Source organism: Colletotrichum lupini, chromosome 8, assembly GCF_023278565.1.
Source record: "Colletotrichum lupini chromosome 8, complete sequence".
NCBI lineage: Eukaryota > Fungi > Ascomycota > Sordariomycetes > Glomerellales > Glomerellaceae > Colletotrichum > Colletotrichum lupini.
Window position 1 is genome coordinate 740,497 of NC_064681.1, and position 26,855 is coordinate 767,351.

The window sequence follows — 26,855 nt, forward strand, 5'->3', positions numbered from 1 at the left end:
GGGCTGTCCTCGGGCTCGCTCCTCTTCTCTCATCCTTCTCCTCCCATCCGTACGGATGGATACTCGTCTCCTCAGACTCCTCTCCCGTTGTCCAACGCTTTCCCTTTCCCACCACCTTCTACACACCCCCGTCGGCTTCTCCCCCCTTGCCCTGTCCCAAGACCAGACAGACCCCGTACCAAAAGGTACCTACCTAACTACCTACGTAGCCATTCCCATTCCACCTCAGCACTGCTCTCGGGCTCTCCTCACCTTGCCTTGCCCTTACCTCACCACCTCACCTCATACCTTTCCTTCCATTCCCTGGACCTTACGACGACCCTACCGTACTGCTACTCTAAACCGCCTGCCCAGCGCCAGTGTGCCCAGTGCCCACCCCGACCCCCTCCACTTCCCTTCCCTCAGGTTTCCCAATTGCCCCCATCCCCACTTTCTTTGCCTGAGAAGAAGGTTAGATATACAGGGTACCGTTATCACCCTTCCAGCTTCACCTCCTGCGGCACTAATCCCTTCCGCTGTGTCAAAACATTTCTGACCTCGACTTTTTATGCAGCCATCGGAACCCACCAGAGCTCAGACTCCCCATCTCCAGTCGTCTTTTGCTGCTGCCGCGCAGTGTGCCTGCTTCGCTTTCTTCTGCCACCTTACGCCAACTCTGCTCACTTCCATCTGTACGGATACCCAAGTCCCAAACTCTCACCTCACACTCTCATACCCTTTGACTCTTTCTCTCGCCTACCTTACCTCGCTCTGTATCCGACCCTAACCTTGCCGTCAAACAGAGACTCGTCGTCTAGACCCTCCTGCTCTCGCCTCGTTCCTTCCGCTCCTGCTACCTGGAACCTGAATCTCTTTTGCCGCTTTGTCTGTTCGACACGACGCGACACGATACGACGCTTGTCGCCAGCCCAGGCCGCCCACATCGTACCATACTATACCAAAGCTCTCTATACCACACCCATAATTGCGATTCCTCAGGACCAAACACACATCTGAGCAACCACCGCCTAATCCAAACGCTCGCCAATTCTCCTTGTCCCTCCAACCTGGTGTCACACTTGACTTTGCAGAATCCCATTTCGGATCGATTTCCAATTCGCCGCCGCTTCTCCTAACCCAACCTGCGAACTCTATTCGCATCAACGACTGTCGTGGAATCCAACTACACATCGTTCAGAATATCACAGAAATGGCTCAGCCAGGAGTCCAGTCATTGAAGGTGCGTCGCGCTTGGCGACACCCATCATCCTGATATCGATAGTTGGGAAGGAGCGAATCGCTAATGGTGTTGTGATCTTGCAGTGCGTGGTGACAGGTGACGGTGCTGTCGGAAAAGTAAGCTGCTCCCATCATCATACCCCTCGGCATCTCGCGACTAATCCATCTTGTAGACATGCCTGCTTATTTCCTACACAACGAACGCCTTCCCCGGCGAGTACATTCCTACCGTGTAAGCATTCTGCATGTCGATTGATGATGGAGTTCCAATCTGACCTCGAGCTTCTAGCTTCGACAACTACTCGGCGAGTGTGATGGTTGATGGAAAGCCGATCAGCCTGGGACTTTGGGATACTGCTGGTCAGGAAGATTACGACAGACTGCGGCCGCTTTCATACCCCCAGACCGACGTCTTCCTCATTTGCTTCTCCATTGTCAGCCCGCCGTCATTTGACAACGTCAAGGCCAAGGTACGGCATCCTGCACCACGACGACCACCACCACCACATGGAGATCAGCACTAATTTGATGCAGTGGTACCCCGAGATCGACCACCATGCGCCAAACATTCCCATCATCCTCGTCGGCACCAAGTTGGATTTGAGAGAGGACCCCAACACCCTCGAGTCCCTCCGCCAAAAGCGCATGGAGCCCGTTTCCTACGATCAGGCCTTGGTTTGCGCCAAGGAGATCAAGGCACACAAGTACCTAGAGTGCTCTGCCCTGACACAGAGAAATCTGAAGAGCGTTTTCGATGAGGCTATTCGGTGAGGATTCTTCAGTGCCAATGTGTCAGAGTAAATAGCTAACCTGGAATTAGTGCCGTCTTGAACCCTCGCCCGGTCGCTACGCAGAAGAAGAAGTCCAAGTGCACGATTTTGTAAACGCCTTTGACTTGACCTCAAGCGTTGCGGGTTAACATTTGGATTGGCGTTCGGCAGTGTATAACACGCCTAGTTCTCTGCTGCCTTTTCGTCAGGGCTCAACCATGTTGCACAACCCGGTGCCTCACGCTTATCCAACGAGAAGAGACACTTATTTTCAGAGGCACAACCCCATTCGAGAGCCCCCCGCTGAGCACAGCCTGCGAAGATCGCAACAAACCCCCAAATATCAGATTTCGCCCACCTGCCACACCGAATTTGTGAATGACACTCGTGGTGTCTCTGGAATCGGCCATGGCAGTTGAGCAGGATCAGTGCTTTCGTTATTGCTCTTTTGTCCCGTTTCCGGGAGCAAAAGGCGAAGAAGAGAATGACAGACACAATGGGGCATCGTTGGTAGCAGGCATGCTTTGCAACACAACAACACAAGGATATCCCACGTTTTCTGTAGATAGCACTCACTCTCACAAAGACACTACTTTTTTCATGGAGGAATTTAGACACTGGGTCAGGAAGGGATGAGCTTCGTCTTGAGAATTGACTGCCATTGCAAATGCACTTGGGTATTGGATGCGTGAGAATCTTGATGTTGCTTGCAATGCTTTGATGGCTCTATTGATCTCCCTTTTTTCTATACCACAACTCCTGGTTCCTTGATCCAGAGGTGTATATATATCCAGATCCAGCTTTTTGTTCATCAGTCCAACAACGACTAAATTACACCTTTCCAACATACATGCCCGTTCGTCCATCCTTCCGTCTACTGATACATCATGGCCAAGCGACTGGGGTGGATGCTATCCTGCTGGGAGTTGGCCCCACCCTGCTTGGCCCTCTCCTTCTTGTACTCCTCCTCCTTTTGCATGCGCCTGTGGCGGTTCTCGTCGAGCTGGACGTTGCGCTCCTTGATCTTGTCCTTGCGGAACTTGCTCTTGCCTCCGCCGCCGGCGCTGTTGTTTGTTAGCTGAAGTTTACATCAGGGGAGGCAGGGGTTGGTTTAGGAGAGGTAGAAGGAGGGTTGGGATCAGGGTAGGATGGTGAGGGCTGGGGGTGAAGCAATACGGGACGCAAACGTACGAAAGCTCGAGGTTGATCTGGCGCGCGGGCGAGAGGCCGTCGTCGAACGAGGTGTGGTGCATCTTGTCGAGGCAGGTGCGCATGTTGGAGCCGTTGGAGAACTCGAGAAAGGCGATGCCGCGGCAGACGTTGGGGTTGCCGTCCTTGTGGAGGCAGCGGATGGCCGAGGGCTTGTAGGCTGCGAAGTGGGCGTTGATGGAGTCCTTGTTTGCCGTGTAGGGGAGGTTTCCTGGGGGGTTGAGGGAATGATTAGCTGGGCGTCCATATTTGGTGGGTTTGAGGGTGGTGATGGTGATGGGAGGGATGTAGGCTGGACTCACCGACGAAAACAATGTACTTTTCCCTCTTTCCTCCCTCGGCGGTCTCTTCTTCTTGAGCTGCTGGCTCAGCCGCTGCTTCTTCGACAGGGGCCGCTGCCGCCGGCGCAGCCTCGTCCTTTGCCTTCTTCGCCTTCTTTGACTTTTTTTCCTTCTTCTCCGTCTTCTCCGTCTTTTCCTCGGCGACAGCAGTCTCTACACCATTGGCCTCAGTCTCGGTCTCTGCAGCGGCCTCCTTCTTCTTCTTATCCTTCTTCTCTTTCTTGTCCTTCTTATCCTTCTTCTCCTTCTTCTCCGTCTTGACATCCAAATCTTCCTTCTTGCTCTTCTTGACCTTCTTCTCTTGCGCGGGCGGGTCAACGTCCATTGCGTCGGCGTCTGCTGATGCGTCCTCTACGGCGGCCTCGGCGGCTTTACGCGCTTCCTTTTCCTTGCGCTTGCGTTCCTTCTTTTCGGCCTTTGATTCCTCGAGGGCGATGAATTCTCCGCCTTCGGGTGCGGATTCGGCGGCGGCCTTCTTTTCCTTCTTTTCCTTCTTCTCCTTCTTTTCGGATTTGGACTTCTTCGTCGAGGACCCGTCTGCGACGGCGGCGGCGTCGGCCGTGGGCTCGGCGCGCTTGCGCTTCTTGGAGAGTTCTGCAGAGGCCATTGTTGCTGATGCCGGGGCCTTGGACTCGAGGAAAGATTCGAGATCGTTGGTGTGGAGTGTCGAATTGAACGAGAACAACAAAGTTTGGGATTATAATTGGAAAGGGTCCCGTAGCGGTCACCGTACTGTGGAGCAAGAAACGACGCGGTCAAGAAGGGGGGACTCGGTTCGAAATATTTCCCCTTTGAAAATTGTTGCCCAGAGACTACCTACGAACTTCGGGGGACCAAAAAAAAAGTTTCGGTGTGGGGGCGCGCGAGCGATAAGGAAGGATAAGGAGCGGCGGGCAGCGATTAGAAAACTTTTATGGGACTGAGTGACCGTGCTTGGCTGGCGCGCGCTCACTCGTACACCGGTATACATGCGGCCGGCCTGTGGGATACGATTCTATCGGAGGCGGGATCTCGGGCAGGGAGAGGGGAGTATGGGACGGACATTTGGATTTCGGCATTGGAGTGATTCGTTCTCTTCTGGCTCGGTTTGTATGGTTTCTGTGCTGATGAGATTTGGCTTGACTTGCTGGTGCTTGGGAAAGCGAAGTGACTCGTCTCTAGAAGGTAAGGCTGCTGGCTTCACGATGTTCATGTAAGCCACAGAGGCTGTGTGAACAAGTTGCTCTTGATTTTAACGGCATTTGGCTGACTTGGCTTTTCAGTGAGAGCCATGAGCCACTTGGAGAGAAAGAGATGTTTTCCTCCTCATTTGACAGATGGTTAGGGATTGCGGGTATCTGCGTGCAAAACCACTACTGTTGTGGATGGTACGATCATCATCTGCCTTTCTTCCTTTGCGACTGTATGGGGTGTGTTGAAGAGTGGTCTTCGGGTACTACTTGGCGCCCAGCAAAAGCGAACACAGTCTAAGTACAAGTTGCTCGGCAGTATTTTACGTCATCTGTTAGGAGATGTAAGAAAAGCCACACATGTGTCGAATGGGTTGCCTACCTTACCCAGTAACGATTGCAGGTTATGAAGGCTATCCTCTCTTCTAGGGTACTTGACGGAGGTGAATGGAGAGCATAACAGCTGCGGAACCTCAAAGGCCCCCCTTCCTGCGACCACTCGGCTGCTATTGCCCAGTCTCATAGTAAAAGGGAAAATAATATGAACCCCCTTTTGCCTTTGCAAGCTTGTTCAATGAGTATCAGGTAGTGTACACACAGATAATGAAAAGGTTCCTTCTTCACAAAGTCCGTCACTCCCCTCGGTCAGTCCGTCGACAACTGCCCGTCTGGAGGTGTGCTTTAGCAGACGGAAACATGCGCACTGTGAGTGCTCCAGTGCGGGCCCAAGCACCTAACGGATCTCTCCCCAGGTGTCACTCAAGGGGCCTACCTCTCGTATGTACAGTGCGAGACTGAAATTTTCCTTCTCAACATCGAAATTTTTCATACGCAGCCCAGTTCTCATATCAACTACACCAAAATCCTCACCGAAACTTGTAAACCACCAAAAAGTCTTTCCCTGAAATACGTCCAACACCCCGGAAACTCACTTCATTCAGGCATCAACCAGTAAACCAAGACTTCCCAGAACGCAAACCCCACACGTCGACACACAGCAATGTCCAACACGAAAAAGAGAGCGGCGCCCAGCCAAGAAGGCGGCGAGGGCGGCCAAAAGGCAAAGAAGCAGAAGAAGAAGTCGGCCTACCAGGTCGACGAGACGCTTCTCAACGCCGAGCTGGGCATCAACGAGTCCTTTGCCGTCATGGACAACCAGCTCCTCGCAGACTACACGGCGCAAAAGATTTCCCGCTTCGGTACGGATCTGAGTCCGGTTGAGCTTTCGGATCTGTCCATCTCTGGTGAGTTTTTGGCACCTCGTCGTTTTTTTTATTACTATTTTCCCAATTACCTCGTTTTTTTCATACGTATGATCCTACTCCCGTAAAGAGAAGAGGATACTTTGGAGAACAAATAAATGAAAATCGTACTGACACAAACAAGCAAACGCCATCAAGGACACGACATCCTGGACGCGGCCCCGCGCCCTGGACAACCTCCCCGCCTTCCTCGAGAACTTTGCAGAGAGGCCCGACAGGCTCTTCACGGCGCCCAAGGTCAAGGGCGCGCCGCACACCATCATCGTCGCTGCTGCGGGCTTGAGGGCGGCGGACGTCGTGAGGGCCGTGAGGAAGTTTCAGGGGAAGGAGAGTACCGTTTCCAAGCTGGTGAGTTTTCAATCATCTCCTCTTCTTCTCCCAGTCGCTTTTTCACGCTTTGAATATTCTGTTTACCTTGAATCCCATCACTCTTTTGAGATTCGAGTATTGAGGGGGGGACGTTTGTTCAGACCGGTATCCGGTTTGAGGGGCGAAGATGGGAAGAAGGCTAACGTGGGTACATTCATAGTTTGCAAAGCACATGAAGGTAGACGAGCAAGTCCAGTTTCTGCAAAAGACAAGAACGGGCATCGCGGTCGGAACGCCCGCCAGACTCATGGAGTTGGTAGACAATGGTGAGTACCGTAAACTAAGTCCCCCCCCCCCCCCTTTACGCACATCACTGCGGTTATGGACCTCCAAATAGCCACAACATGAGAGACACGGAGAACATTCACAGAATATACATGGCCCAGAAGACACAGCAAACTAACTTTGCAAACCCAGGAGCCCTAAAACTAGACAAACTCCAGCGCCTCGTGGTCGACGCCTCGCACATTGATCAAAAGAAGCGCGGCATCATGGACATGAAGGACACGATGCTCCCGCTCGCGCGGTGGTTGTCGAGGAAGGAGTTTAAGGAGCGGTACGGGGACGAGCAGAAGCCTTTGGATTTGATTTTTTATTAGGGAGCTATGAAGAAAGGGTGGTGACGATGGCTGCGGGATCGCCATCGTGTATAGGTGGGAGCTGGGAGACGTTCTGAAGTAAAAAGCATGGCGAGGTAGTAGAGGAGAGGTGCGAAGTTCTCGGAAGAAGGGACGTAGAGAGACGGTTGTGATGGATGCCGTCTCGGTACAGTACTGCCGGGGTGACGATGGCGGGGAAAGAGCATCTGATGAAGGGCATAGAAAAGGCTTGCTGGGAGCTTGCTGGCCCCATATCATAGAATAGGCGCGTTAAGACGCGGGTCAAGGAGACAAATCGGAATCTACGGCGACAGCCGGTACTTGTTCAGATGTCACGCCCCGTCTTCGTCCAGTCTCGCATGTCTTGGGATGATTTGGAAGGGAACGAGGGAAGCGTTTGTTACTCAGCTTCACCTGGGACTAGGTACGCCGGCAGATCACGGTCACGGTCTCTGGTCAAGAGGAAGGCGTAGAGAGCATTTGACACCGAGTGATTCGCATCCGGCACTCAATACTTGAAGCTGGGTCTGCCCCGAGTCCGGCACATCCGGTACAGCGCCTGGTGGAAAGACTACTATCGCGGGAGAGAGCTTGAAACGCTGACGTCTGTCATGCCCGTTCCGACATGTACGATGAACCAAGACAAGGTCCTTGGACTATCGTACGCGGATGGGATTGGTTGTATTCCTCCTACGGCATCATGAGAGTTTTGTTCATTCACAGTCCACTTGCCTTATGACGGCAAGAGTGGACGACGCATTGGATGGCATCTTCTCCCCCACTTTGTCTCCATGAAAGTCTGCGAGATGGTGCTCTATGCATAATGGGATACATCTTATGCAGTTGCTGACACTGGACCATTGACTGAAGGTGGTGGTGATATATTACACCCCGATATCAACAGAATCAGTGAAGCTTGGCGGTCTGAAGTCAGTCAGATGTTCCCCGCCAAAGTCTAGAAGGTAGGGATCGCCTGCGTAGAGTTGAAGTCGGCTCGGCAAGCGTTTGAGGTGACAATTCGAGCCCACACCTCCGGTACCAGGGGCCCTTTGTGTTTTCGACCCGTCACTTTAAATATAAGCCTAGACTAGACGAACGCAGCCGCGGGGCATGGATCGAAATAGGCGAGGGACGCCGACGGTCAAGGTGACTGTTGCAATGGAAGGGGGGAACGGCCAAGCAAAATCAAACTGGGGGTTTGGGATGAATGGCAGTTGAAGAGAACGTCCAGAACTGGGCGGGTTTGAAGATCTTCTGTCGCAGTTATCGGACTCGGGATGCCAAGTCGAATTCGTGCCGTGGTGTCTGGGACAGGGGACGGCAGGCTTGATACACTTTGTACGAGATCGACGTCGAGGGGACGGTTTTGGGATGACAAGAGGATGGGGACAGGCCGAACATGGGATGTCCAAGGGGTCGATTGTCAATTGCTGTCAAATCTTTAGTCGGTAGATGGATGTGATTATGCGAAAGGCAACATGTGTGAGTGTGAACAATGGAGGAAGCTGTATTGTTGCTTGACTTGTAGCAATAAAACCTCGTTGAATTGTAAGTGGAATCTATCGACGCCTCGACAATGGAAGAAATTGGGAACTCGAAACATTCCATTGTCGAACGTTGAAGGAATCAAACCCTTGGCTAGCTCGAAAGTTCCAGTACGACTATTTGACAGACTTTCCTACAGCTGTCGCTGGTTAATAGCGACGGTCGAGCTGGAAGTGACCAGATGAAGATACGAGCACCACGAAACAGGGCATGTCCTGGATCGGCGGGCCACTTGAGGCGTCTCCAGAGCTCAACGTATCCGTTCAAAAGGTGTGATGGTGTATCCATTTCGTATCCGAGTTGAATTAAACCTGCGCGATGGCTACTTGGTACTCTTTAGCGATGTGTCACTGGGCTGATGTTGCCTCCCGTGGGTCTAAGATGATCTGCTGTTTTGATGCTTCAGGTTGCCGTGAACTGCTACCTCGTGCCTCGATACCAGAACAAATCGAGAGACATGCCGCGTTGGAGGGTGACTTTCGTTGTTCTTCAACGCTGAGCACGGGTGGGCAGGCACGGCAGGGCAGTGCTCAGCTTTCAACTGAGGGAGGCTAAGCTCGAAAGAGACTACGTGCCCGTTTTGTCGATTGGGGCGGCGGTGGCGGGCGGTGCGAGGTCTGTGTGATTTGCGAATGGAGTTGAAGAGGGGTGGGAGGCTGGGGGCTCCAGTTTATTCGTTTTAGCCCCGATAGTGGAGAGAGGGACGCCTCAGCGAAAGAGACCATTTGATGGTACTGGAGGGGAGGAGATTAAGGTAGTCGGCTGTCACTGGGGTCTCGATCTGATTGCGCTACAGTAGACATCAGTGTCGCTATTCATAGCATCCAACCGAATCGTCCTCAAGACATCCGTAGAGTGTAGGGGAACTCACTTACCATCTGCAGTCAAGAACTGAGGTGAGGTGTGGTTGTCCATCACGTCCTGACTTACGTCTGCCTCTGGGGCGCATAGCAGTGGCACTCGTCATGTAGATGGTCTTGTGCCTCTGAATCGCAAAGTATCGCAAACACTGCCGGCGTCGAGGACGAATTGCTTTGGCCTCGTGCTCTGTTTGCATCTTTCGTGTCGGGTATCAAAATCAAGTACATAAACGTAGGTTGTAACAATAAGGTACAAACGAATAATGTAAACGAAAAGCAAGGCCGTGCGACGAGGGCGTTGCTTCCAGCTGTCGCTTGCCGATTTCAGACATTTCTCTACCTCTCTCGCTCTTTCTATCCCGTCGCTTTTCTCCACCTCGCAGCTTCCTTCCGCCGCGACCCAAGGACCCCGTGTGCTCACCACCTTAGGTTCCTTCCTTCCTTCCTTCAGTTCTGCACCTGCGGCCCGGCTTCCATGCCTAATGTACTGCGTACATACCTTACGTACGCTAAGACCACGGCACTGTACCTTCGTAGTCTCGTCCCAAGAAATTCGAGAGTTAAAGAAAAAAAAAATAGCCCGAGACATCCATTCCATTGTCGGTTCCAGCAATATTCCAGATCAAAGTCTCTTCAAGCTCCAATTCCACGCGTCAACGCCGTTAAACGTCCACTATCCTATCTTCAGCCACCTACCTTACCAAAGGTAGACAGGTCCCTGACGTACCACTTTCGCCCGTCTTCGTCGATTTGCTCCAGGTCGTGGTCCCTCACTCGTCCCACGTTAATCCGTTCTCCGTGTGCTCCCCGGTCCATCAGCAGCTGCCCAGGTACCCACGCACAAGCGACGCCCATCTTCCATTGTGCAGCACACCACCACTACCACCACCTCAACCACCTCCTCCATCGCCGTCCCGCGCCCATCCGTGTATCCAAGGCCACATTTCATCCGCACGATACCCATCACTTCCCCGTCCGACCGGTCACATTGGACGACCCATCCTCCCACGAACCCATCATCGAGCCTCTCGCATGAATTACCTCCGTTTCACCCCCTGCCTCTCCACCTAAACACATCCCCCAACTCTCCTCGCTCACGGTCACCACCACCGTCGCACCGGGAATCTACCTCTCACCACGGCAAAGCCGCAAATCCGCAAAGCTCGCGCCCTCACTCACCTCACTCCTCCACGCCACGAAACCACGCCTGTCCTGGCTTCTTCCTTGTCCCGTCCCGTCTTCGCAAGTAGCCTGCCGCCACCTGAGCCCGAGCCTCCATCTCGTATTACCTGACTAGACTTGCGCCGCATCGCTCAACTCCCCCCCGACCTCTCAAAATGGCCGACCTCCGCTCCCCATCCGACGACAACCTACCCTCCCACAACGAACAGCGCGACAGAGCAAGCAGCATGTCGCTAGGAAACACAGAAACCGCAGCTCCCTCACAGAATGGGGGAGCCGCAACGGCAAACGGCGGCCCGCCCGCCGGTACCGACACGGGCTCAGCGCCTACTTCTGAGGTCTCGCGCCAGGTCCAGGAAGTGCTATCATCAGACGTAAGGAGGCAGTCTGCTCTCTCTCCGGACCACCCGAATACTGACAATGGCCCAGATTGGTGTCGCAACCATGCTCAACCAGCTCAAGGCGAGTATCGCTTCCGCAAAGGTGAGACCGAAGCCCGACCCCATTTCCCGACGAGGATGACAGCTGCTGACGGAGACTCTAGGAATTCGCACTCTTCCTCAAGAAGCGATCACACATCGAAGAAAGCCACGCCTCCTCACTCAAGAAGTTGTCCCGTATAAGCCAGGAAACAATGCACCAGCCCGACCACAGGCAAGGCTCTTTTGCGCAGGCCTACAGCGAAATGATGTACATCCACGAGCGCATGGCCGAAAACGGAACGCAATTCGCCCTCTCACTACAACAGATGCACGACGACCTGCTCGAGCTTGCCGCCGTGGCCGAGCGTAGCAGAAAAGGATGGAAGGCCAACGGCTTGGCGGCGGAACACAGGGTGGCAGAATTGGAGGCCGCGATGCGCAAGTCCAAGGCCAAATACGACAGTTTGGCTGAGGAGTACGACCGCGCGCGCACTGGCGACACCAGCAGGAACAGCGGCAAAATGTTCAGCTTGAAGTCCAAGTCTGGCCCCCAGCATGAGGAGGATCTCTTGCGCAAAGCCCAAGGCGCCGATCAGGATTACCAGGCCAAGGTGCAGACACTGCAGAGTGAGAAGGCCGAATTGATTGCGAGGACGAGACCGGAGGCCATCTCTGCTCTGCAGGACTTGGTCAAGGAGACCGACTCTGGTCTGGCGCTGCAAATGCAGAAGTTTGGTTGGTCAACGCATCGCTTCTTAGAGAACCTGAGCTAACGCAGTCGCAGCCTCCTTCAACGAGAAGCTGCTCTTGAGTAACGGTCTTAGCATCAGCCCCATCAAGGGCCAAGGTTCTGGTGGAGGACCGCGCAGTCTTCGCGAAGCTGTTCTGGCCATTAACAACGAAAAGGACCTTCACGATTACCTGACGTCTCACCACTCGAAGGTTGCCAACAATAACGGCGAGGTCAAATACGAGAAGAACCCGATCTTGGCAACCGCCCGCCAGCAAGCAATGGGCCACCAGCCCAATGCTTCGGTATCAAACGTACCGCAGGCCGCGCCATCCGGATCGTTCTCTGGGCCACCAGGAGGATCAAACCAGCAACAGCAACGAGATATGCCACCTCCTGCTAGACCCAGCAATTTCCAACCGCCAGCCGACTCTCCCCAAAGCTTTGCGCCGCCTAATATGCCGGCTGCTCAACAGCCAAGGCCATCGTCTCAGCAGCAGCACCCTTCTCCTCAAGCGCAGCAGCACGGCCGTAGCTTCAGTACTAACAACATGCTGAATCAGCCCAGCCAACAGCAGCAATTCCAGTCGAACCGCAACTCTGGTGTTGTAGCGCCAACGTACAATAGTGGCGGCATGTCCTCTCAAGGACCGCCACAGCTAGGAGCATTGCCATTCCAGACATCGCAGTCGCCTCCGCCGCCGCAGCAGCAGCCCCAGCAACGAGCGCCGCCGCCACAAAGCCAGTACCAGCCTCCTCAGCAGCACCAGGCTCCACCGGCACAACAGTATCCTCCTCAAGGACCACCACCAGGTGCAGGAGGATACCCTCAACAGAACAGACAATCCCCTCCTCTCGGCGGTCCTTCCGGGCCGTCGCCCAATGCCGCGAGGCCCACATTCGGGCTAAGCCTGCCTCGCTTGTATGAGCGAGACGGCTTGCCTGTGCCCATGGTCGTCTATCAGTGTATCCAGGCAGTGGACCTCTACGGACTTGGCGTCGAGGGTATCTACCGACAGTCCGGCTCATTGACGCATATCAACAAGCTCAAGACCATGTTCGACACCGACTCGAGCAACCCAGCGTTGGATTTCAGAAATCCCGAGAACTTTTACCATGACGTCAATAGTGTTACTGGCCTGTTAAAGCAGTTCTTGCGTGATCTCCCCAACCCCCTGCTCACTACAGAGCATCACAGCGAGTTGATCGAGGCAGCCAGTACGTTGTCCTTTCTTGATTGATTTTGACTATCACTAACCCTCCCCAGAACAAGAAGATGACATCATTCGCCGAGACTCCCTCCACGCCATCATCAACAGCCTCCCCGATCCCAACTACGCCACTCTGCGCTCGCTGACCCTCCACCTCCACCGCGTCATGGAGAACTCCCATGTCAACCGGATGAACTCCCACAACCTTTCCGTCATCTTTGGCCCCACGGTCATGGGCACCGATCCGGCAACTAGCATCGCCGACGCCGGATGGCAGATCAAGGTTGTCGATACAATTCTACAAAACACCTACGAGATCTTTGACGACGAATGATTGCGGCATGGCTTGCACTCGTTCTAGCGTCCCTGTTTCAAGTCCTCAAAAATTCGCAGGTCTCCTGATCTAGGTTAGATTGGGCCGAAACGTACATACAATCGCCCATGTATTCAGGCGAGGAATCATCCGCCGGCAACAGGTCTTTCAAGATCGGTTCAAAGGCATGGATGTTCACAAAATGGTCTGGATTCAACGGGTTTCGGCAGAGCGTAAGGGGTGGCGTTTGGGGGTTCAGAACTCCATCCTTTTTCTTTTCAAATTTCAGGGATACCAGGGTTCTGTAGCACATCACAGCACAGCGTCGCGTTCAGCGTCCTCTTTTGATTTCTCTTCTTCTCTTTGCAGCTCTCTCCTTCCTTCCTCATGTGGTCCTTTTGTCGGACGACTGCCGGGGCGGCCTGGGAAACATCGAATGGAAGGGTGCCGTAGGATTATGTAGCAACCTGGATGAAGGGGATGAGCGGAAAATATGAGCATTCAATTCGTTCATGTGATGTTTTGCTTTGTGCCTTTGCGTGAATGTTGGCATATATTTTAGAAAGGCCATGATGTGGTGTACATGTGTCTATCGTTGTGATTGTGGTTACAAGGTTGCCTCGTTCTCGCCCACGACTCGAGGGCACGGCTGACTTGTGTCACATTGGTGGGCTAAGGAACGAATGCTCGAGAGGGCCGCGGAAGGTGTTTCTGGTGCGTAGAAGGCAGCTCCGTTCGGTTACTATGACTCAGATACTCATCTCTCAGTAGTAACGCGCTCGTTTTGTATCGTCGTGTATCACGCTCGTATTCGTTGCCTTTGTAATACAGGATAATGACCCCTAGAACGTAAGGCTGTTTTATAACTCTTTTAACCCGCACTCTGCTAAGTTAGTGCGTTCACGGTAAAGGTCGGAAGTATCCCTAAGCCAAGAGCGAGCCCGCTCCCTTGTCTAAGTCAAGGAGGAGCTGTAAGCAGAAAGAGTCTTAATCGCATCATGAATGGGAGAGATGACGGCAGCGGGCAACGGGTCTCTCGGTCCATCGAAGGAGCGAAGTCAACTCCACCAGACTTGGAACTAATAAAGCATGCTCATCATTCTCGTACTCCTGCCTCGGTGCTTTATACTAAATAATATAAGGTGCCGCGTTCTAATACTCATGAGAGGCCATTACAAATCACATCGAAGAAGTGATCACAGTAGAAGCTAGTCGAGCTTGAATAGTCGAGGGAGAGGAGCTGCCTTTTACAATGTTGGAGTCGATGCGATAGGACCTAGGGACAGAGTAAGGTAGACATTTTTAAAGACCACGGGTGTTTATCCTCGTTTATCGTCCCGCCGTTCGGGGTGACGAATACGTTAGTGAAGCGGGATCTAGAAAAGAGAACGTGGCTGTGATAGGCTTTAGGTCTTTTTGTTAGTAAAAGAATTAGGGGGTTGCTAAAAGGGTTAAGGAGAGAGAGAGAGAGAGAGAGAGAGAGAGAGAGAGAGGAATAAGAAAGGAACTTGGGAGTCTTTTGAATCTCTCTCTGTTATTATAGCGGACAAATACGATCGCTCGGTCTGTTCTAGGCTTGCCAGAGCGCGTCTTATATGGATCTATGTGATTGATTTACATAGGCTTGTGAGGAATCTCTTGTTTGCTCTGATATAAGATGCCGTAGACACCACCGAGAATATCTTCCTATCCGTACGAAGCAGGAAGTAATGGTTCAGTGACGAGGCTCTTACAAGGACAGAGATCTCATGTGACATTTCATTAGTTCGGTGTCATATTCTAATCCCACTAGACGGCACCACGGGCTCAGAGCATACTTTGCCCTCCAAACCGGTACCCTGAGCTTCGAGCATAGATTGGAGGGATGAGCTGACCTCACCCATTTGGACCTGATGGGATCACTCGTGTGTAAAAGACAAGGGAGGTAAAAATAGTAGAGACCGAAAAACTCCATATCCACTTTGGGGGGACATTCTTTATGTGCCACGAAATGGAATCTCAAGCTGAAGCTGGGCAGGTGACCCCCCTTGGTGTTCAATCTTCTACTTGATCTCTTGAAATACCGCCGCCTTTCATCAAGTCCTCCTCTAGCTTGATAAGGGCCATTTCACCTTGGTCCCTTTATCTTTTCCCAAAACAGGCCCTGTTCTAGCCACTGGGGTTCCTGATCCCGTTGGCATGAGGCAAACTATGGCTGAAGACACAGCTGACGCAGTGCTTTGCGGACGTTGGGACACTCATCTGGCTGCTCCAGCTAGGAAACCCACATTTGGCCTCGCATCTTGCTAATCAGCAAAGGCGCATAAGAAGCGGTTGGTGCGAGCACCCCAGTCAAGAGACGGCAGGGAATTTCTTGGCGTCACGGAAGTTCCGGTCTCTCCTTAGTGATCTCGGAGGTAGTGGTTCTAGATCTTACTGCCGGGTATAGACACACTAGCATAAGACGTGAGCACGAGCTAGATGAAGAGCGTAATGGGGGTTTGGTCCTTTCTTACTTTCCTTTGATGTCTCTTAAGGTGGGTGTAAAGACATGTGATCTGGGTGGTACCAACATGCATGCTCTCAGCCTAGGCGTTCAGGAAGTCGCAGGTCGATGAGCATTATCACGAGCCTACTTGGCACCCTGACTGTCTTTATACCAACCGCGCCCCCCTCCCACCTGGCTTCATGGCCCTTTAGCGAATTTCTGCCAAAGACCAACTGCCTGATTGTGTCCGTACTCCTGACTTAAAGGAGGAAAGACATCCAAGGCCAAACAGAACCGAACGAGGTACTGGGTTCGTCGACCCTTTCTAGATACACAGACAGGATCTTGTTACTCCTTGGGTTCTTCCGACTGAATGAATGGTGTGATTGAGGTTAGAGGCTCGTTGGCAGATTTCCGCCAGGCACGCTCACTCGTATGGCCATGGGATAGGGCCATCGAGCAAACGAATTCAGAAATTCTAGGTTTGTTACAATACACGCCTCAAAGAGTCAGGTCAGACAGGTTCTACAGAGATGTATCCGATACTGTAGCCTAGGACTTTTGCTTCAGAGGATGCGTGGAACTAGACCCGTCCACAAGCTTAGTCATGCGAGGTTCGACCCCAAGGGTCAGGGCAGGATGCCATTTACTTGTTAGCTAGCGCTAGAAGTCATGAGGCAGTCACGACACTCTACGAAATCATTTGGTGCATCTGCAGTGATCTGGCGCGAGGCATGACAATCCATCTTATTGTAATTTACGGAGTAAAGATGTTGAGGGATGCCTCGGGCTCCAAAATTGATGACTAAGCATATGAGATTGAGGATCGCGATATCAAAACACCAGAAAGCATCACCAAGGCACTTAGAAACCATCATCAAAACAATCACTCCAAATGGCAAAAGAGTTCACCCCCCCGGTGCCGATTTGGGGGCTACATCTCTTGGTGCTCATGCTGGGACTCGAACTCGATCGCTAAGCCTGTCGTCGAGTAGGCTGGTTGGCGTGAATAATTGGTGACCATTAACCATTCCACCACCCACGCCACAGTTTGACCTGACCCCCGACCTAGGGGGCGCCTGCTGTGCTGGTGACAGGATTGGAGTTGAAGGGGCCTATATGGGGTGGCAGCCTTGTCACCTGGCCATCAAGGTGCTTTTTTCCTGACCTGAGCTGGAGAGGCCGCGCATCTTCTTCATACCATCGCACGCAGCGGATGGATACAATGAAAATGTGAAGGTGTGAAAATCAAAAATTGCCACAGCGATGGCCCCGAAGGACAATCGAGAGAGGTCTACTCCGCGATGTGCAATGCAGGCATCCCTCTCTGCGGTCCGGATTTCTTGATCCCCAGACCGCCCATGAAGGTAAGTATGAAGAAGAGAAGAAGGGTCAACCAGCAAAGGGGAGGAGGAGGTCGGCCTTATATAGGCATTCACATGGGGACCTTGCGGGCTGAGGCCACCATTTCGCTTCCGTGCAAGGGTGGAGCTTTGGGGATAGGCCAATGAAAGAGCACAGACGAAGGAGCTGCCGTAGCGGAGATGAGTCCGGATCAATTCCGGAGCTTTCCAGCAACCGAGCACTCAATGCACGCTTCAGCATTTTGCTTAGGTGGGTGGAACATGGGGTGCAATGAGCTTCTCATTGATTCTCTCATTATTGATGCCGCATGGCTGAGAAGAGATAGGCTCCGTGGTCAGAAACTACCTCAGTGTTTTGTTCGGAAAAGACAAAGCATTTTCGATCTTCAGGATGATGGGCGATGCATGAGATGGGACATGATGAAGGTGCTTCATCCCTTACATTTTCTTCTATGTCCCAACTTCATAGAGGCACAAAAGATTCCATCCTATGCCTGCAAATAGGCCCTTCATCTGATATCGGGTACCTCTCATTCAGCCTTTCAAACCCCGGGGTGTCAGATGGACGTCCAAGCCGCCCTTCTCCCATAGAATGTAGACCTTTGTCTCAGCGTACCAGTTCGCTGACTCCGCTGCTGAGCGGATATCGAAGTTCCAGATCAGTCTCGCGAGAATCAACCTCATCTCGGCATAGGCAAGACTAGATGATTACCTGTCAGCGGGGATCCCCAACGGTGCCGACTCCATCGTCTGAGCCATGGAGAACGTCTTGAGGGCTGCTCACTTCTTCCCAATGCAGTTGCGAGGACCGATGGAAAACGGTTGCAGAGCCTGCTTGGCATCATTTTCAAACCGCGGGTCCCCCAAGAATCGCTCCGGGATGAACTCCTCCGGCATTGCGAAGTGGTCGGGGTTATGGTAGACTGACCAATGCCAGGTATCCACTACAGTCTAGAACGCACGATTCTCGAAGTCAGCGCGCACATAGCCCCCCATAACACCATGAATAAGACACCGCGGGGAAGTAACTGACACCTTGCGGAATAAATTCGCCGAGAATCGTATCGCCCCCTTCGCCAATGGCTCGCGGGCTGGGACCAGGTACCGGCGGGAACATCCGCAAGCTCTCGTCCAAGACGGCCAGGAGGTACGGCAGGTTTTGCACGCTGAGCATATCGATCTCATCCTCCGTCGTGAATGCCGATCGGACCTCGTCGTTGAGCTTGGCTAACACGTGTGGGTTGGTTGCGAGGAAGTACGTTGTCGCAGTCAGCAGCGTGGCTGTCGTTTCCGACCCGGCGACGATGAGGACCATGGCGTTGGAGGTCATCTCTTCGAACGACATGGCCTGGATTGATATGTTGGCAACCGGCTAACGGTACCTGGCAGAAGATCGACCTCTTCTGGGATATTCTGACTAAAGTGGCGGCACTCACCTGTCCTGCTGATTCTGACTTCCTGACCATTGCATCCACGAAATCAGGCCGGCTCTTCCCAAGCTCCAGCCTCTTCCGCAACTTCTCCCTCGACAGCTCCCGGTTCTGAGCATACTTACCCATTAGCTCCCTAGGAAGCGTCAACATGAGAAGCGGCTTCAGCCACGGCAGACGCCGGAAACTCGTCAACATGGCCATGTTCTTGATACTCTTAAATATGAGGTCGACCCAAGGGTGATACGTGCTATCCTCAAGACACCCAAAGGGTTCTCCAAACGCCAAGTCGCCAATAACGTCAAACGTGGTAAAGTTGAACCACTTCTCCACATCCACCGTCTGCTCGCCACCCCGCGATGCCTCCCGCAGCTTCTCAAAGAGGGTATCGACGTACCCCTTGATAATTGGCTGCTGCGCGAGCATAGACTGCGCCGAGAACCCGTGCGCCAGCGCCCTGCGGAAGCGGCTGTGGTCCCCGCGGTCGGCGCCGATGATGTTGTCGCGGTTCGGCAGGGCGTTGACGGGGTCTTTGCCGTTCTCGCCGGTGAAGCTCTTGCGGTGGCCTCGGATCTCTGCCATGCCGTCCGGGTGGTTGACGGAGAGGTGGTTGGGGCCTACCCGGACGATGGGGCCGTACTTTTGATGGAGTTGGAGGATCGTGAGGTGACAGGTGCCGGCGATGAATTCGCGGACGTAGGGGATGGAGGAGATTGACCATGATTTTGGGCCGGGGAATTTGCGCAGGGGGTTGAGGTAGAGCTGGTAGATGGCGTATCCTATGAAGTATGCGAGGAGCTGTGTGAGGGGTGAGTGTTCGGTCCGCCTGAATGTGCTTATGGGGATTCATAACAGGATAGAAAGGTTTGGCTTACAGTACAGAGCACCGCGATTGGCATAATCAGCATCAAAGACCACCGGGCCTCGTCGAGGCTGAAGGATTGCAACATATCGTTTCCTTGATCTGAAGAGGGGCTTGGGTGTCAGTAGTTGATGTCCAGTAGCGTCCCGAGATCGATCAAGCAGGCTCTTTATAAAAAAGAACCCTTTACTCTTTTGCGCTTCCATTCAAATGTGATATCACTACACACACCCTTTTCACGTCTCCTCGAAGCCGTTTCATCGGCTTTCACTCGCCCGCATCCCTGATTCCGTCCCAATTACCAAGCGAACCCCTCTTATTCGTCACAGAACACACAAGGTCCTTAGCTCCATGTAACCGTAAACCCGCTGCACTGATTCAAGATCTCCCAAATTTCAAACTCGATAACGTTGATCGCCCGGCCGTGATTCTCCTCCCCCTGACTTTGACCAAAATTGCGGTGCCCGAACTCCGCCAGCTCCATGCAGGAGCGGACTACTCCGTTGCGGAACGTGCTTTCGGGCGGCCGTTCTGTGAGCTCCGGGGCCGAAAAGATTGGCCCGTCTTCTCATTGACGACGTTCGTCTCTTCTTCGGTCCCATTCATGTCAGAAAACTACACAAGTGGTCACTTGTGATTGGGTTGGTCTCCAAAAGAAGCCTCGAATTCAATCGTCTTGCGTATCTCGTATCCCGGTAAACCTTGAAGACACTTTCGGGTTGTTGGGGCGTAGAGCGACACATCATTGAATTAACTCAGCATCTTTCGAAGCTTTGTACTCAGCGTTAGGGCGATTCCAGTCCCTATTCCGATATCGTCTCAGGCATATTGCGAGGGTGAATGAGCGTTCCATCCACTGCCTCGTATTCTGGGCTCACACATAGGCTTCATGAACACGACTCAGACTGAGTTGTAGGCTGTTAATGAGGTTTTGGTATAATACTTGTGTGAACATGACAGAATTCGCTGTGAAAAGATGTCGCTGCCGTTTTGTAAACGACGAAGGTTTCGCCAGGTAAAAGGCTTATACCAACATAAGTGTGTCCGGATGTGTGCTGGTGATGCGTGCCAAACCAGGATTAATTAGACTGGATGAACTTTACTCGTCCTGGCTCGACGAAATCCAACAATCACACCAACTAGCTTGGATTCCTGGCCCGCTGAGCGTGGAAGAGATTAATCAATCATTTCTGCGCATGTCAAGATAAAAAGGAATTAGATATTCGTTTTTTGGCAAAAGGAAAGGACCGACCGCGGTTCGAACGCGGGGCCTAGAGATAACTGCGTGGAACTGCAATCTCTCGCTCTACCACTGAGCTATCGATCCTACTCAGATGATGACCAAAAATGGGACTCCGCGCGTATAACAACCCAGCAGTCTCCGCTGCTCTTACATCTCGTTCGGAGCCTCCATTCAGGTCACAGCTTTCCTCTTGAGAGGCATCCCTAGTTTGATCAATTTGTTGGCCTTGGAAGGCGCCATATGAGCCGAGTACTTCAGATGATCTCTAGTTGAAGGTGCTCTGCCATCGATGTTGTGCAAAGTCCACCTCATGATGCCACATGAAGATGGAGAGGCGAGGAATATGTGTTAATCTGGACTTGTGCTTTCATCCAAACAACAGTGGTGATTGTCGAAGTTGATGTTGATCTTATTTGAGGTGATAATGGGGCACTGTGTCTCATCCCTTCTTTTTTTGGTGCCCAATTTTGACTTTGCAATTTGACCTTCAGCGCCCAAGAGATTATCATAGTTTACCTATAGCAAGAACTGAGCACTTGTGACTACAGTAGTGAGAGCAGGTATATTCTGACAAGCTCTTGGCGACTTTGATGGTTGAAGCAACGAAGCTTACACTATCCGTACGGCATACGCACAAGGCCTCGCCAGTCTATCAGTGACTCACTACTCATTGTGTGGATGCCCCCATTAAAGAAAGCCAGAGCGAGGTAAATGAAGCTGGCGAAGCACGCTATCAATCTCACAGTCTCTCGTCCAGACTCCATGCTCTATGATACTCCAAATCTAACTATTAGGTAAACAACGACCACAAGAGTCACAAACACAAACGGGGAAATACGAATGCACCTCCAAAGCGGGGTCATAGCAGCTTGCGTTTCCCCAATCTCTCCCAGGGAACCCTGAACATCTACAACTGAGCCAGCCGGGTAGCGGCGGCCTCCGGTAGATGTTAGCGTTGCAGCGCACCCCTGGCACTGGTGCATTCCGCCTGCGACAGGTGCAGCTCTCCCCCGAATCTGGACCACCCGACCACACGGGGCCCTGCACCTTAGACTCCTCAGTTGGGGAAAAGTGGACCCGACGAGCTCCATGGGGCGGTGGAATTCAACATCACTTCGTTACGCACCACGGAGGCTCTGACTACATTCCTTCTTACAACCTTTCTCCTTCTGCTCATCGATACTGCTTCAACCTTCTTCCTCATACACAACTTGTAAAGCTTCACTTCGTCATTGGGAGTCGCGTAATCTCATAGATTTGATACCAGACAGGAAGATAGCGACACGAATCGGGTACCCCTCCAAGAGCCGTTACCCCTCCCCACCCCGCCATCTTCAACCTCACTCTCACTCAACCCTGACCTCGAATCCGAAGGTAGCCCATCATGACGACAAGATACAGAGTAGAGTGTAAGCAAATCAAAATGCCAACTCTCCATTGAGATAACCTCACCAACTAACGCTTGTACAGATGCTCTCAAGACCCACAGACGAGACCAGTTCATAGGTACGGCAGCATCCGCCAAGCTCATCGAGTCTCGTGACAAGTGTCTAGAGACTCACCTCGAAGCTGCGCCATAACGGCTCTCTTAGTCAAGTGACAGCTGGAGGAGAGAAGATCGTCAAGAATCTAGCCAGCAGCGAAGTCGCTGTCCCATTGTCTCCCCAGCTTATCATCGTCAGCCACCTTACGATCACCGCAATGTCCAATGCCTCACGATCAAGCTGTCTCTTAGCCGGCAACTAGCTAACCCTCACCTCCAGAATGGATTAAAGGTCTCCTGGCAGTCCCCTTTGTCCTCTACTCCCAGCCCACCGGCGTCTTCGACACGAGAGCGACGAGCATAGCCCGCATGGCAGAGGAATCCCACCGCCGCTACGCCGAAATCTTTCGCGACGTCGAGCACATGATAGACGACCACAGTAAGCTTCCTCCAGTCTCATCTCGCTGACTTTAGCTCATTCACTTCTCTCCCCTTTGAACCGAGTTGTCAAAGTTAACACACCCACAGTAACCCGTCAAGACGAAGACCTCCCCTCAAAACTGAAAATGCTCGTCCCCTCAGCAGGGCCCTTCTTCACCCGCCTCCCCCTCGAAGCAGCCTTCACCCTCATGGACGCAAAACGCCTCATCTCCTCCCGCCGCTACGTCTCCCCCTCCTTCAACGACGTCCGCCTCATCCTCAACGCCGCCCAAATCCTCGCCGTCACCAGTCCCAGCCCCAGTCCAAACCCATCCACCACCACCACCGTCACCTCTCTCCAACTCGCAACCTTTGACGGAGACGTAACCCTCTACGACGACGGCGAATCCCTCCTTCCCACCTCCCCCCTCATTCCCCGCCTCCTCTCCCTCCTCCGCCGCGACATCAAAATCGGCATCGTCACAGCAGCAGGCTACACAACAGCAGACCGCTACTACGACCGCCTCCACGGCCTCCTCGACGCCATCGCCGCCGCGCCCGACCTATCCCCGATCCAAAAGGCCTCCATCGTCATCATGGGCGGCGAAGCAAACTACCTCTTCGAATACGACCCGTCCTCTCCGCACCTCCTGGCCCCCGTCCCGCAGGAGCAGTGGCTCACGCCCGAGATGGCATCCTGGTCCGACGCCGACATCTCCGCGCTCCTCGACGTCGCCGAGGGCGCCCTGCTCGAGTGCATCCGCACCCTCAACCTCCCCGCCACCCTCCTCCGCAAAGACCGCGCCGTCGGCATCGTGGCAACCGACCCGGCCGTCCGCATCCCGCGCGAGTCCCTCGAGGAAACCGTCCTCGTCGTCCAGAAAATCCTCGAGCTCTCCGCGCTGGGATCACCCGCCCAAGCAGCCGGCCACAGCACAATCGCGCCCTCTGCCCCTGCCTCTTCCACTGAACCGACTGCTGTTCGCCGCCGCGTCCCCTTCTGCGCCTTCAACGGCGGCCGCGACGTCTTCGTCGACATTGGCGACAAGTCGTGGGGCGTGACCGTCTGCCAGCGCTGGTTCGCCGCCAAGGCGGGACACCCAGAGACCCCCATCGCCGGCGAGAAGACGCTGCACATTGGCGACCAGTTCCTCAGCGCCGGCAGCAACGACTTCAAGGCCCGGAGCGTGGGTACCACTGCGTGGATCGCGAGTCCCGGGGAGACGGGCGAGCTTTTGGATGATTTGATCGCGAGGATTTGAAGACAAAAAGAGCGAGACACGGAAAGAAAGAAGAAAGAGAGAGAGAGAGAGAGAGAGAGTAACAGAGGAGGCATGGTAATGATTTACCTCGGACAACGTTCTCCTCCCTCCCTTCTCTGGCTGCGTGACACCAGCCACCGATAACCCGATCCCCCACGAGACCTTGAGGCCATGCAAACGACGTCGAAAGAATAGCTTTGCCAGTCTCGAAGTAGTATTCGTCAAGGACAGGGAAAGGGCCAGAAGGGAGAGAGGACACGGGACTGCCGACGTAGAAGACGACCAGACGAGTTTCAGTAGCAGGTTCATCAGCAAGGCGTAACTCCGAAAGGGGAATTGCTGGCCTGCAGCTATAGAGAACGGGGGAAGGGAAAGGGATAAGAGGGGGGGAACATGCATATTACGAGCTATATCAATATCAATTTTAATACCAATGTTTTGACATTGAAGATTGAATCAGTTGGCTTCTTACACGCGAACTCACTCCCTGTGACGATTTGATCACACCAGCTTGCAATCACAGGCATGAGAATGTGAACAATGTATGCGTTGACAAATAACGGTCAATGACCGTGGTAGCAATGTTTATTCTTGTTCGGCTATGCCTATACATCGCTTCTTGCAACCAACCTCCAGACATCACGCACCGGCCGTCTATCTAGTTGTTGCATTGCCAATGTGCTGATGGATCAGCCTAGGAACAAAGTTTCATATGCCTCCCTTCCACGACGTCTGTCGCGTCGATTCGTCCTTGCTACCACTTCTTCCCCTACCTAGGCGTCTGCGCCTCCATTGACACCGTATCCATTGGGAAAAAAAAAAAACCAAGCCAATTCGTGAGAAGGAATTCCAATCCTCCGGGGGGTATTGTGCATTTTTGTGTAAACACCGTGAAATCCGTGCCATGAGAAAAATCGAGTGATGCTGCTCCGTGGAGCACTGAGGGAACCCTTCCAGTCATCCTGTCTATCGCCGGGGAATTGAAAAGCAAGCCGCCCACCGTGTGGGAATATACATAGGAAAAGAGGTGAAAGGGGCTGGTCTATTGTGAAAAGCCAAAGCCAAGTGAGTGTAGAAGGTCCACAACTTTGTACAGAGAGGCGGATCGTATGTGCTGAATGGGATCGGAAATTATGAAAAATCTATGCGCGGGTTTCGGCTGTAGTGATGAGGAGAACTGGCTCCTGCGAAAAAGAGCAGTGTTGACTTGGTTCTGCGACGTTTAGAACATAGCGCCCAACGGAGCTCCAAAGTTGGTGCTCTGCTTGAGCTTGAGGGGAATGTCAATTTCCTCGAGCTTGCTCTGCGACTCGGAGACGTCGTCTCTATCCGAGGAAGAAGCTCTGTCGCTGGTCGAACCCTTGTCGCTGGCGGCATCTGTGTCCGCCTTCGCTACGTAGAGATTCTCTTTCGCCTCCAAAGGCTCTCCGACGAGTTCCGGAGTTGGCGCCTTCATGCAAGTGGGAACGGCGTCGGCGCCGCTGCTCACGTCTTCAAGTTTTTCGGACAAACGCTTGAAGAAGATTTCGTCATGAGCAGGGATGTTGCGAACCATCAAGGGGCCCTTCAGGGCAACGTCGTCTGCCGCCTCCAACGTGGGGAGGGGCTCATCGGTACCGCGATAAGCGTCATCCTGAAGATCGGATGAGTCTGCTCTAGCCCTGACATCATACAGCGTTGCCGGGTTCGAGCTCATGTCTGTCGGTGCCAAAGTCGGTGTAGAGCCTCCACTACCGTCAGCGACTGTCGGAACTTCTGTGCCAGGAGCTGTTCCCAGAACGGAGAGGGAATGGCTGGGCGTGTGGCCAGCGTGCATGACGAGCCTAGCAGGCTCGGGAGCGGCGAGCACCTCGAGGGTGTGTTCCTGAGTAGGGCTTCGCCTAGACTTGCCGGACTCTCCAGGCGGAGAGACGGCTCTGGAGGAGTTCTTTGAGTTTTCCGGAGTCATGCCGGAGTCGATGAATGTGCTCTTTTGAATAGCGGGTGCCTTGAGGGGGACGCCCTCAAGCTGAGGGTTGATAATTTGAATGTCGACAATGGGGACAGGCTCCTCGTCCTTGGGAGAGCCGAGGAAGTCGACGGGATCTGCGGTAGTGGGCTGCATGTTGGGGTTGAGTGGGATGAATGGCGAAGACTCTGGTTGCCTGGAAGGAGAAATCCGGGAACTACCAGGACTAATAAAGTGAGATCGGATCTGGGCTGGCGAGACGGAGGCTGAGGAAGAGCCATTAGTCGGCCTCCGCTGTGCAGTGCCGTTCGAGAGGCCGAACCGCGCGTCATTGGGTTGCGAGGAGAATCCTGGGAAAGAAAGTTCAGTGGAGCCGTCGGCCCCACCTCGCGTTCCTGTTCCTGGAATTGCAACAGTGACGCCGGCGACTTTGCCCGCCTTCTCTAGCTCGGCTCTTTGCAACGCACCTTGCAGCCGAATCTTGTCATTGTCGATCGCTGCAACTTGCTCTTTGAGGCGGCGGATCTGCTCCGTCAGGTCGTTCTTTTCGGCTTCCCATGCAAGACGTTCGTCTTCCATAATCATCCGCTCCTCCTTGTACACTTCCTCGACACGTTCGCGGTTGGCTTCCATGTACTTGCGCTCGGCTTCCCAGGCCTCCCGAATCCGCGCATTCTGCTGAGCGAGGCGTCTAATTATCTGTGCTGACGGAGGAGCCGAGGCTGCATCGGCAGATACTGATCGTGGGTGAGGCATTCCGTTTGGGGAGACTCTGGCCGTCGACGAAAACGCAGAGGGGTTGTGGCCGTTCAATTGTTCGAAATGACTCGGCGAGACGACTCGTGGTACTTGGTCGTTCGAAATCGTCTCTCTGTAGCCGTTTGTGCCGTTGACGCCGTTGGGGTGTAAATGGGGTGAAAGAAGGCTTTGCGTTTGCGGCGGATAGCGCACAGCGCCGGATGATTGGGGAGAGTAAATGGAGTTGCCCGTGGCGCTCGTCGTCGTCGTCGTCGATCTATTGTCGAAATAACAGGAGCTCGCCATTCGATTGAGTGACAGCGGAGAGATGACGGCAGAGGGCGGCATATTGGGATCGTGGTCGGTAAAGGCCGATGGCAGAAAAGAGTCGGAGGCGAACATGATTAAGACTCTTGAGAAAGAAGGAGGCAGCTGGGG

General features: G+C 53.4%; 11 protein-coding genes and 1 non-coding gene across 12 annotated transcripts; 6 read left to right on the forward strand and 6 right to left on the reverse strand.

The window, feature by feature from the left end:
* Positions 1 to 1,189: 1,189 nt before the first annotated feature.
* CLUP02_14704 (Ras family protein) lies at positions 1,190 to 2,102 on the forward strand (the record flags this gene model as incomplete). Its single annotated transcript, XM_049293631.1, has 6 exons — positions 1,190 to 1,219; positions 1,303 to 1,335; positions 1,392 to 1,450; positions 1,508 to 1,688; positions 1,753 to 1,985; positions 2,039 to 2,102. The coding sequence occupies 6 exons, from the start codon at positions 1,190 to 1,192 to the stop codon at positions 2,100 to 2,102; spliced, it is 600 nt and encodes a 199-aa protein (XP_049150777.1).
* A 69-nt stretch (positions 2,103 to 2,171) lies between these two features.
* CLUP02_14705 (RNA recognition domain-containing protein) lies at positions 2,172 to 4,145 on the reverse strand (the record flags this gene model as incomplete). The annotated part of the gene is made up of 6 exons (XM_049293632.1): positions 2,172 to 2,510; positions 2,571 to 2,684; positions 2,740 to 2,788; positions 2,867 to 3,052; positions 3,078 to 3,432; positions 3,500 to 4,145. The coding sequence occupies 6 exons, from the start codon at positions 4,143 to 4,145 to the stop codon at positions 2,172 to 2,174; spliced, it is 1,689 nt and encodes a 562-aa protein (XP_049150778.1).
* A 341-nt stretch (positions 4,146 to 4,486) lies between these two features.
* CLUP02_14706 (uncharacterized protein) lies at positions 4,487 to 4,810 on the reverse strand (the record flags this gene model as incomplete). The annotated part of the gene is made up of 2 exons (XM_049293633.1): positions 4,487 to 4,715; positions 4,755 to 4,810. 2 exons carry the CDS (start codon positions 4,808 to 4,810, stop codon positions 4,487 to 4,489), a joined length of 285 nt encoding a protein of 94 aa, XP_049150779.1.
* A 593-nt stretch (positions 4,811 to 5,403) lies between these two features.
* CLUP02_14707 (uncharacterized protein) lies at positions 5,404 to 6,937 on the forward strand (the record flags this gene model as incomplete). The annotated part of the gene is made up of 5 exons (XM_049293634.1): positions 5,404 to 5,412; positions 5,669 to 5,951; positions 6,094 to 6,317; positions 6,499 to 6,604; positions 6,756 to 6,937. 5 exons carry the CDS (start codon positions 5,404 to 5,406, stop codon positions 6,935 to 6,937), a joined length of 804 nt encoding a protein of 267 aa, XP_049150780.1.
* A 906-nt stretch (positions 6,938 to 7,843) lies between these two features.
* Positions 7,844 to 9,674, reverse strand: CLUP02_14708 (uncharacterized protein; the record flags this gene model as incomplete). The annotated part of the gene is made up of 10 exons (XM_049293635.1): positions 7,844 to 7,861; positions 8,035 to 8,367; positions 8,432 to 8,530; positions 8,612 to 8,804; positions 8,834 to 8,977; positions 9,054 to 9,138; positions 9,218 to 9,272; positions 9,312 to 9,352; positions 9,413 to 9,539; positions 9,597 to 9,674. The coding sequence occupies 10 exons, from the start codon at positions 9,672 to 9,674 to the stop codon at positions 7,844 to 7,846; spliced, it is 1,173 nt and encodes a 390-aa protein (XP_049150781.1).
* Positions 9,675 to 9,817: 143 nt separating this feature from the next.
* CLUP02_14709 (uncharacterized protein) lies at positions 9,818 to 10,592 on the forward strand (the record flags this gene model as incomplete). Its single annotated transcript, XM_049293636.1, has 3 exons — positions 9,818 to 9,826; positions 9,953 to 10,118; positions 10,162 to 10,592. 3 exons carry the CDS (start codon positions 9,818 to 9,820, stop codon positions 10,590 to 10,592), a joined length of 606 nt encoding a protein of 201 aa, XP_049150782.1.
* Positions 10,593 to 10,679: 87 nt separating this feature from the next.
* Positions 10,680 to 13,221, forward strand: CLUP02_14710 (beta-chimaerin; the record flags this gene model as incomplete). Its single annotated transcript, XM_049293637.1, has 5 exons — positions 10,680 to 10,898; positions 10,954 to 11,007; positions 11,069 to 11,681; positions 11,731 to 12,894; positions 12,944 to 13,221. 5 exons carry the CDS (start codon positions 10,680 to 10,682, stop codon positions 13,219 to 13,221), a joined length of 2,328 nt encoding a protein of 775 aa, XP_049150783.1.
* Positions 13,222 to 13,328: 107 nt separating this feature from the next.
* On the forward strand, positions 13,329 to 13,697 carry CLUP02_14711 (uncharacterized protein; the record flags this gene model as incomplete). The annotated part of the gene is made up of 2 exons (XM_049293638.1): positions 13,329 to 13,433; positions 13,524 to 13,697. 2 exons carry the CDS (start codon positions 13,329 to 13,331, stop codon positions 13,695 to 13,697), a joined length of 279 nt encoding a protein of 92 aa, XP_049150784.1.
* Positions 13,698 to 17,565: 3,868 nt separating this feature from the next.
* CLUP02_14712 (cytochrome P450) lies at positions 17,566 to 19,411 on the reverse strand (the record flags this gene model as incomplete). The annotated part of the gene is made up of 5 exons (XM_049293639.1): positions 17,566 to 17,731; positions 17,816 to 17,982; positions 18,065 to 18,361; positions 18,414 to 19,259; positions 19,337 to 19,411. The coding sequence occupies 5 exons, from the start codon at positions 19,409 to 19,411 to the stop codon at positions 17,566 to 17,568; spliced, it is 1,551 nt and encodes a 516-aa protein (XP_049150785.1).
* Positions 19,412 to 20,566: 1,155 nt separating this feature from the next.
* On the reverse strand, positions 20,567 to 20,650 carry CLUP02_tRNA288. Its single transcript has one exon. It is a non-coding gene; the product is annotated as a tRNA-Cys (tRNA).
* Positions 20,651 to 21,950: 1,300 nt separating this feature from the next.
* Positions 21,951 to 24,053, forward strand: CLUP02_14713 (IMP-specific 5'-nucleotidase; the record flags this gene model as incomplete). The annotated part of the gene is made up of 5 exons (XM_049293640.1): positions 21,951 to 21,975; positions 22,037 to 22,072; positions 22,342 to 22,488; positions 22,635 to 23,660; positions 23,947 to 24,053. The coding sequence occupies 5 exons, from the start codon at positions 21,951 to 21,953 to the stop codon at positions 24,051 to 24,053; spliced, it is 1,341 nt and encodes a 446-aa protein (XP_049150786.1).
* A 900-nt stretch (positions 24,054 to 24,953) lies between these two features.
* Positions 24,954 to 26,819, reverse strand: CLUP02_14714 (uncharacterized protein; the record flags this gene model as incomplete). Its single annotated transcript, XM_049293641.1, has 1 exon — positions 24,954 to 26,819. One exon carries the CDS (start codon positions 26,817 to 26,819, stop codon positions 24,954 to 24,956), a length of 1,866 nt encoding a protein of 621 aa, XP_049150787.1.
* Between the last annotated feature and the right edge of the window lie 36 nt (positions 26,820 to 26,855).